This window comes from Tachysurus vachellii, chromosome 13 (genome assembly GCF_030014155.1).
Source record: "Tachysurus vachellii isolate PV-2020 chromosome 13, HZAU_Pvac_v1, whole genome shotgun sequence".
Lineage (NCBI taxonomy): Eukaryota > Metazoa > Chordata > Actinopteri > Siluriformes > Bagridae > Tachysurus > Tachysurus vachellii.
Window position 1 is genome coordinate 25,476,469 of NC_083472.1, and position 10,000 is coordinate 25,486,468.

Below are 10,000 nucleotides of genomic sequence, written 5' to 3' on the forward strand. Positions count from 1 at the left end.
GCTGGAATTTTATAATCAGCAGAAGATCGAAGGAATCTGATGGAGTTCGTTTTAGCTGCTGGATTAAAATTCTTTTCCCAGCAGGACAGGAAGTGAGAACATGGAGAAAACAGCAAGAAACCAGCAAACCCAGCACTTCTGAGTCCTGCGTTCTGATTGGTCAGAAGGTGTTGATTAGTTTTTTACGACAGTGCGGGTTTATATTAATGCGCTCACTCTAATACGTTACTGTTTCCATAGCAACAGCTGGCTCACACAGATGCTTGCTGTAAGGAGATATTTTCCGTATGAACACGTGTGTGACACAGGAAGTGGTGTTTAGAGCTGCTGTAAGATAAGTGACAACAAGAACTTACTCTATTCACAGGACATTACATGTAACTAGAAACAGATCAAAAGTATGACTGTTAGAGAAAATAATTAACTTTGGTGTGGTGACAGACACACACACTCACACACACACACACACACACACACACACACACACACACACACACACACACAGTTTATTGTATTAATGGAACACAGTCTGAAATCACTGTCAGTGTGAATTTACAGAGATTCTGATGTCTGGTATGTTGATTGATTCGACATTCTTTATGTTGTTTATCCCTCAATGTCTGAGACGCGTGTGTGTGTGTGTGTGTGTGTGTGTGTGTGTGTGGTAATTGCATGTTTGAGTTGAAGTTCTTGACCGTGTGTGTGTGTGTGTGTGTGTGTCTTTAGACAGTTGTCCCGGTCTGTGTAACGGTAACGGACGGTGTGTTCTCGATCAGAACGGATGGCATTGTCTCTGCCAGCCCGGGTGGAGAGGAACAGGATGTGATGTCGCCATGGAAACCGTTTGCTCCGACGGAAAAGACAACGAAGGAGGTGAGAAGCGATGTTGAATAACACCTTGTTTTCCTCTTGTAAATTTGCATATCAGATATGATTGGTTAAAATTCATAGGAGTTTATTTGGTGACATCACAGCTTGCACTCGTATTAGCTCCGCCCCCAGATTAGATTACACAAGACCTAATCACCTAGTGAACACTAACGTCTAGTTCTTTAGCTCCCGGTATAAATAAGAGACACAAAATGTCTATAAAAAGAGTGAAAGGATAAAAAATGTAAATATTAATTATTAATTTTAATAAATATTTAAATCATTGTTGTTTATTCTGAGTTTTTGTCCAACTTTGTGACACAGACGGTCTGATGGACTGCATGGATCCGGACTGCTGCGTTCACACGTCCTGTCAGGAACAAACTTTCTGCCGTGGAGCACCTGACCCTAAAACCACGACCCCTCAGCGACCTTTAACCCCCACCATGACCTTTTATATGCGAGTCAGCTTCCTAATAGCAGAGAGAGGAACACATCGACTTCCTGTAGAGAGTCCGTTTAACAGCAGGTCAGAACAGAACTGGCTCCTTCTCCTGACACAGAGTTTAAATAGCTTATGTTTCATTCGCTAGGATAAATTTTAGATGGTAACAATAAAGCGTGTGTGTGTGTGTGTGTGTGTGTGTGTGTGTGTGTGTTAGTCTGGTGTCTGTAATTCGAGGTCAGGTGATCACGGAGGACGGGACGCCGCTGATCGGGGTGAACGTCTCACTGCTGCACGACACGGAACACGGATACACCATCACACGCCAGGACGGCATGTACGTCCACAGGCACACACACACACACACACACACACACACACACACACACACACACACACACACACAGTCTAGTGTTCTGTATTTAGTTCTACTTTTATTTCTGATTATAATTCAGGTTCTATTTCTGGTTCTGTTCCACATGATTTCCTTCCTGTACTAGTGACTGGTTCTGATTCGTTTCTGTCTCTTACAGGTTTGATCTGTTGGTTAACGGTGGATCGTCTCTGACTCTGAGTTTCACTCGTGCTCCGTTTCCCATAATGCACCACTCTGTGTGGTTGCCATGGCGAGTATTTCATGTGATAAACCGATTGGTGATGAGGCAGGAAGAAAAGCACACGCCCATCTGTGAGCTCAGTGGCCTTGAAAGACCCGCCCCACAAATTGTGACTACACCGCTATCAACCTTTTACAGCTCCGCCCCTGAGGTCACGCCCATCATACCTGAGACACAGGTGAGTTTCACTTCAGGGAAGCAGAACATGTGATTTCCATCTCCAAGAATCCGGATAGTATGCTGAGAAAAGGAGGGTCTGGTTCTGGTTCTGGTTCCTGTTTAAGTTCATGTTCTAGTCCTCATTTTGTAAGTCCTTGATTTAGTTTTAGTCCTCACTCCAGTTTTCTCCTAGTTCTAGTTGTTGTTCTGTTTTAATTTTAGTCCTTATTTTTATTTTTAAGTCTAGTTTTATTATTAATCAGATTTGTTGTTGTATTTCTGGTCTTATTCTCATTCATGTTCATTCATGATCTCCGTCTGCCTCCTGTTATTGTACTGGGTTCTGTTCTAGTTTTAGCTCTTTTTCTTCTAACCCGCATTGGGAACAGTGAGGATGAAGTAAAGAACAGGGGACAGGAAGTCAAGTGTAAAGCTCTCGCTGTGGTTCTCCAGGTTCTCCATGAGCAGACCGCCGTTCCTGGCAGTGATGTGAACCTGGTGTATCTCAGTTCTCGGGCGTTCTCCTACAAACCGGTCCTGAAGGTGATCATGACCCAGACTCTTCTTCCCTTCGGCCTCGTTAAAGTGCACTTGATGGTGGCTGTGGAAGGAAGAATGTTCCAGAAGGAGTTTCCAGCATCTCCGAGACTCTCTTTCACCTTCATCTGGGATAAAACTGACGCTTACGGACAAAAAGTGTACGGCCTGGCCGAGGCTGTGGGTGAGTCGCTGTGGAGACTTTAATACAACTCAGTTTATTCCTCAACCCCGATTCTGTGATAAGGCTGAAGCTCAGAATGTAGTCCATTAGATTCACATCACTGACTTCAACTAAGTAGCTGCTAGTTAAAGTTTGCTTCTTTATATTGAAAATAGTTTTAAAGTTTATCACAATGGGGGGTCACGGTGTCTTAGTGGTTAACACGTTCGCCTCACACCTCCAGGGTCGGGGTTCGATTCCCACCTCCACCTTGTGTGTGTGGAGTTTGCATGTTCTCCCCGTGCCTCGGGGGTTTCCTCCGGGTACTCCGGTTTCCTCCCCCGGTAAAAAGACATGCATGGTAGGTTGATTGGCATCTCTGGAAAATTGTCCATAGTGTGTGATTGTGTGAGTGAGTGAGTGTGTGTGTGTGTGTGTGTGTGTGTGTGCCCTGTGATGGGTTGGCACTCCGTCCAGGGTGTATCCTGCCTTGATGCCCGATGACGCCTGAGATAGGCACAGGCTCCCCGTGACCCGAGGTAGTTCGGGTAAGTGGTAGAAGATGAGTGAGTCGTTCACTTCTACGATGACACACATTATTTATTTATTTTTTAGGACCGCGTTAGTTATGATGAGTCCTGAATGATTACATTTGTTGGTGGTTAAAAAGAAACTTTAGTTGTGCTCTTCATGGTGCAGTGTTTGTTCCTGTGGCTACACTCTAATCGATGTATCTGCATTGTTAACTATAATTAGCCATGTTGTTGGCTGAAGGTGGGCTGCGTTAGCTCTTTTGTGCGAGTGTAAGCACTCTGATGCCTTTTTCCTGCCCAGTCTGACACCGTGCAGCGGTGAGGTCATAAATAAAGCTCCAAAGAGCCGTGTTTCAGAGACCACCTGTTAGCACAGCGGCCTGTTTGCATGTGTAATCAGTCTGCTGCTGAAGCGTAACGAGCTGCAGGACCGTGGAAGGTCGCAGGACGAAGTTTTATCATGTTGCTGCTGCTGCAAAGCAACGAAGAAAAGAACAATCACGTCTCTCGCCTCGGGCCAAGTCAGATTAATTAGAACCAGAAACAAAAGAGTTACAAAGCAAACTGCAGCTCAGGAACACAGGAGGCTCTGAATTCACTAATCACACACCAATAACCTACAGAGAAGCTTCACTTATACCTTATTGTGTGTGTATACAGTAGGTGTGTGTGTGTGTGTGTGTGTGTGTGTGTTTGTGTGTGTGTGTATGGAATAGAGTAAGGATGCTGCACTGTCATTAGAGTGTGTGACATGATGTGAGATACTGTGACATGACATGAGATACTGTGACATGACGTGAGATACTGTGACATGACGTGAGACACTGTGACATGACGTGAGACACTGTGACATGATGTGAGACAATGTGACATGATGTGAGACACTGTGACATGACGTGAGACACTGTGACATGATGTGAGACACTGTGACATGACGTGAGACACTGTGACATGACGTGAGACACTGTGACATGACGTGAGACACTGTGACATGACGTGAGACACTGTGACATGACGTGAGATACTGTGACATGACGTGAGACAATGTGACATGATGTGAGACACTGTGACATGACGTGAGACAGTGTGACATGATGTGAGACAATGTGACATGATGTGAGACACTGTGACATGACGTGAGACAGTGCGACATGACGTGAGACACTGTGACATGACGTGAGACACTGTGACATGACGTGAGACAATGTGACATGATGTGAGACACTGTGACATGACGTGAGACACTGTGACATGACGTGAGACACTGTGACATGATGTGAGACAATGTGACATGATGTGAGACACTGTGACATGATGTGAGACAATGTGACATGATGTGAGACAATGTGACATGATGTGAGACAATGTGACATGATGTGAGACAATGTGACATGATGTGAGATACTGTGACATGACGTGAGACAGTGCGACATGACGTGAGATAGTGTGACATGACGTGACGTGACGTGATGAATACACACACTGATCTGCAGCTACGTGTGATAATGACACATTCATCCATCACCATCCTTCCACAGAGTGCACTATGAGGAGGTCGTGATGGAGGAGAAACTCACGCTTGATGGCTGCATCTGAGTGAAGTGAACATCAAGGAGAAAATAATAAACATGTTTTGCGTCTTTTCTGTATTTCAGATCATTTTTGTAGAGAATGTGTTGTGTTTGTTTTCGTTTGCTGGAATTAATAATGTGATAGAAATGAAATGAGGTGTGATACTGAAAGTGCACATGAATAAAAGTCATGAGAATCACTTCAGGTTCTTAAGAAATGTTTCTGAAAATGTTTTTGCTTTTGTTTTATCCTGGTGTTATTTTTCTCCTCAGTGTCTGTGGGCTTCGAGTACGAGTCGTGCCCGGGGCTGGTTCTCTGGGAGAGGAGAACCTCCACACTGCAGGGGTTTGAACCGGACGCCTCTAACATGGGCGGCTGGACGCTGGATAAACATCACATCCTGGATCTTCAGAACGGTGAGACGCTTCTGCAGCCGGTCATTTTGTCTTTGTTCTTCTCTCAGCTCTCCTCTAGCAAGGTCACGTTCTCGCTGCTCTGAGGTCACATGAGCTTTAACCATAAATATTCAGCCAGTCTTAATATATGACCCTCATTTGCATGTGATCCAGCCAGAGCTAATGGCTCAGAGTAATGGACGATTAAAAGCGGTGCAGTTTTCAGGATCAGAAGAACACAGAACTTCTGCTCCAGCCTGATTTGGATGAATGAATTACGTCCTTCCTCCAGTACAAAATGCTGACAGAGAAATACAGAGATCAGATTTATTTCTGCAGGACCACCGCTGAGGGTTTCACAATATGGTAATTGCGTCATTTTTCTGGTGTGCTAGCAGTGAACCAAAGCAAATGGACTTTCTCTGAGATTCTTCATCAGTTCTACTAAATGATCGAGTTCCTGATGTTCAAGGTTCTGTCTCTGACACTTGTTAACATTGTTCTGAAGTTTCATGGGTGGTAATATGTGTAGAAGATAAGCAGATAATAAATCCTGGCTGGTGATGAATCAGGTTTTTCTGACAGCGGTTAGAACTCCTGGATGTTCAGAAAACTGTAGGCGGTTCTAAAGCAGGGGCGGGGTTAGTGAACAGGAAGAAGTACTTAGATTGAAAGTGACCTCTGGTGTCTTTGTGCAGTGTGGTGTGTGTACGGTTCCTCAGAGGTTCTTTGGTGCTTAAGGGTTCTACAATTCTAAATGGATACAAAAAAGGTTTCTGTGTAGAATGATTAAGGGCTCCTGCATTCGACCAAGCGGAGAACCTCATTTTACACTCAGTCAGAAAGCAGCCACCAGGTCCTACATCATCTCTGGCTGGAACCTTTTAAAAAGTGTTTTGAGAAGACACCAAGTTTGCACAGTCCACACACATTCATCACTTCTGGAAGGGTTTCTTTGTTAAACACTTTCTTACTTAAACCTGCTCTACGTGGACAGGAATCTGAGAGTGTGGCTTGTTCAGATCATCAAAGCTTGTATAGAAATCTTAAGATGTTCAGGTTAGTGGCTTTCACTTCCTCATTAGAAGAGCTGATGTGAAGACTCATGGCTCCTCTGTTGCCTCATGTTGATTAAATTGCCACTTTTCCACTCTAATGATACAACCTGCTTCCATTGTGGAGGATGAAGACCAGCTGATGCTTCTGTAAAAGAGCAACACCACACTAACGACTGTGTTCAGTAATAAACACCTCTTCACTCTTTAATAGATGAACCTGTGAGAAGCTGTTATTTACTAAAATGAGGGTGTGAAAGAGACATTTGGAGGAAGTAAAGCAGAGATAAAGTATGAGATAAACGCTGAGACTGTGCTGTTATCCTTGGCGTTTTATGATTATCTTGCTTTATGTGTCCCATCACGCAGCTTTACAGAGTTATTAACCTTCATGTTCTGTTTATGACTGAACCCACAGTCCCACAGACCCTCAGCAGCTCTTTAGATTTTATAGTGGAACGTTTATTGTAAAAAGTCCCAGTTGGTTTTCTTTATATAGTGAAAAATAATCTGCAGTGTTGGAATAAAGACCCTGCTGTTTCCATAGAAACGATCATATTTTTATTCCAAATCCAAAATTTGCTTTGGGAGCTGAAAATCTCGACCGTCTTAATACACGGTGGATCGCCGTCGCTTTGGTAACCAATCACTGTCGTGTGGTGTCATCAGTCATCTGACTCCGCCCCCTTGTGTCTTGTGGACCTCTGACTCCGCCCCATTGTGTCTTGTGGACCTCTGACTCCACCCCCTTGTTGCATGTGGACCTTTGACTCCGCCCCTTGTGTCTTGTAGACCACTGACTCCACCCCCTTTGTGTCTTGTGGACCTCTGACTCTGCCCCCTTGTGTCTTGTGGACCGCTGACTCCGCCCCCTTGTGTCTTGTGAACCTCTCACCCCGCCCCTTTGTGTCTTGTGGACCTCTGACTCTGCCCCTTGTGTCTTGTGGACCTCTCACCCCGACCCTTGTGTCTTGTGGACCTCTCACCCCGCCCCCTTGTGTCTTGTAGACCACTGACTCCACCCCCTTTGTGTCTTGTGGACCTCTGACTCTGCCCCCTTGTGTCTTGTGGACCGCTGACTCCGCCCCCTTGTGTCTTGTGGACCTCTGACTCTGCCCCCTTGTGTCTTGTGGACCTCTCACCCCGCCCCCTTGTGTCTTGTGGACCGCTGACTCCGCCCCCTTGTGTCTTGTGAACCTCTCACCCCGCCCCTTTGTGTCTTGTGGACCTCTGACTCGGCCCCCTTGTGTCTTGTGGACCTCTCACCCTGCCCCTTGTGTCTTGTGGACCTCTGACTCCGCCCCCTTGTGTCTTGTGGACTGCTGACTCCGCCCCCTTGTGTCTTGTGGACCTCTGGAAAAGACAGACAGAAAAACAACACAAGTTCACTCAATAAGTCAACGTTTGCTCTTAGACAAAACTAGCTTAGCCTGATTGATTCAGTTCCTTCGGTCATGCCGTATGACACGTGTCATTTAATGTGTTTCTGTCAGGGACGTGGGGATAAAAACAGACCCGAATGCAGGATAACGTAAAAATTAAAAGGTTTATTAAATAAAAAACATAAAACAGGAACAAAGACACAACAAGACTTGACACGAGACGAAAGACGACACGGCGAGTGAGAGACGAGAGCGGGGCAGACACGTGACACAGAACGTAAACAACAGCACGTGGCTAAAGTCTGGGTGTGAATTAACCAAAGCAATAATGATCAAAATAAAGAAACCTGATGCAGTTGGAGCTCTTAACAGATCACCTTTACAAACACATTGTAATGAACACGTTCACTGCATCATGTTTCTCATTGTGTTCATTATCAGCTACACGTTAGTCGTGAACACGTTATAATCACTCAGGTGACGTCTGATAAAGAAATAAATCTGATAGTGAACACAGATTTACGGAGCAGCTGCATGTCTAATCTCTTTAAATCCCGATTTAGTGAGTTACTGAAACGACACGTTCCTCTGTGCCGCTGTGTGAATCACGTTAGTCTGAGTTTTAGAATTTACATGTAAGCTTTAACGTACGAACACGTCGCCTTTAAGTCCCTGCGTCACTCTTCATCAGAGGAATAAAGGGCAGGATAAAAAAAGGCCAGTCGTCGAGTCTCACCAGACATCTCGACATCTCATTTGTCTTACAGACGTCTACACCGGGTGGATTAGACGTCTGATCACCTCACTGTGGCTTTCTGTGTGTGACTCTCAGCTTTATTAGCACTTCTGTGGAGATAAAACAAAGATAAATTAAATATAATTTCTAAATCGTTGCAAATAATTTTAATTCCTACAATATAAATCTAAATCTAAATACACCCAAGAGTACATTGTGTTTGGGAATCAAACCTGTGGTGTCGGAGTCGGAAGAAGTGTTTGTGTGAGGGATAAAATGTAAAATGTTTACGCCTCGACTCATGAGGACTGTCATGTGACTGAGTTTCTGCTAAATGCTGAAATAATAATGAGATCAGAGCACTCAGTGTAAGAGCGTCGATAATCAGCCAGAAGCAGAGCTCTTACCTCAGAACCCAGGAGATGAACATGGAGACATTAGAAGCTCCATTACACTTTTTCTTGTTTCTTTCTTTTCTATTATTTAGATTTTAGAAAGAAAGAAACTTTTTTTTTCAATTCCTATAGAAATATGGATTTGATAATAAATCAATCTGTAATAAGATCTTTGATATGATTAATGCTGCATAAGATCAGAAACAGGATGAAGACACACAACATGCTAACGGTACAGAGCGCTGAGGAAAGAGAAGACGCTCTAAAGCGGATGACCGTGTTCCTGTCCTGCTGCCCCATTAATTAAGCTTCAGATCCTTCAGAAAGCGGTGTGAGGCATGTGAGGCGTGTGAGGAGTGTGAGGAGTGTGAGGAGTGTGAGGAGTGTGAGGAGTGTGAGGAGCAGGTCAGGTGACCGTCAGTGTTCTCATTTCAGTTTGTATTTTCATTTGCGCTAATCCGAACGCTAACACTAAATCGCCTGTAAATGTCAGCCAGCATTTGCTAGCATAGCGCTTAGCTGGCAACATAGCTCACGTTTTTACCACAATGATGAACATGAATATTTCTAATAAAGTGTGACATGGAGTAATCATGGAGGTTTGATTAGATTTAAATCAATATGAACAGAATATAGGGGGGTCACGGTGGCTTAGTGGTTAGCACATTCGCCTCACACCTCCAGGGTTGGGGGTTTGATTCCCACCTCCACCTTGTGTGTGTGGAGTTTGCATGTTCTCCCCGTGACCCGAGGTAGTTCGGATAAGCGGTAGAAGATGAATGAGTGAGTGAGTGAGTGAGTGAACAGAATATGCAAATAAAGCTTATTAGTCTGTGAAAGTGTCACGTAATCACCAGGTCCTTCGCTCACTCACCACCAATCACATTCACCTGAGTACTAATCATCACCACCTGGTCCTCATTCCCCAATCAACACACACTATATAAGCCACTCTCAGTCACTCACTCATCGTCTGCTCTCATTTGTACTAACAACGTTTTCTCTGCAGTCATTCAAGCTCCAGACTCCTGTTTGTCTTCTAGAAATCTGTTACCCTTCCTTCATCCTCGCTTTCGGAGCGACGGGATTCACTCTTATATCTTCTTCTTCAGTTTAACGATCCATTGACTCGGATTCCTAA

The 10,000-nt window shown here is 44.5% G+C and overlaps 2 protein-coding genes across 3 annotated transcripts in view; one reads left to right on the forward strand and one right to left on the reverse strand.

The window, feature by feature from the left end:
* si:dkey-237h12.3 (teneurin-3) overlaps positions 1-10,000 on the forward strand; it is a 103,693-nt gene that overhangs the window by 75,005 nt on the left and 18,688 nt on the right. For both annotated transcript variants that reach the window (XM_060884673.1, XM_060884674.1), the window contains 6 exons: positions 727-873; positions 1,195-1,399; positions 1,533-1,652; positions 1,849-2,110; positions 2,545-2,812; positions 5,169-5,312. In XM_060884673.1, the coding sequence (XP_060740656.1) occupies positions 727-873; positions 1,195-1,399; positions 1,533-1,652; positions 1,849-2,110; positions 2,545-2,812; positions 5,169-5,312 (1,146 nt within the window). The remainder of the gene's footprint in view (positions 1-726; positions 874-1,194; positions 1,400-1,532; positions 1,653-1,848; positions 2,111-2,544; positions 2,813-5,168; positions 5,313-10,000) is intronic.
* The window catches only part of ctso (cathepsin O), a 29,319-nt gene continuing 28,939 nt past the window's right edge, over positions 9,621-10,000 (reverse strand). Inside the window, exon 9 of the transcript XR_009649353.1 lies at positions 9,621-9,643. The gene's annotated coding sequence lies outside the window, so the exon portion shown is untranslated. The remainder of the gene's footprint in view (positions 9,644-10,000) is intronic.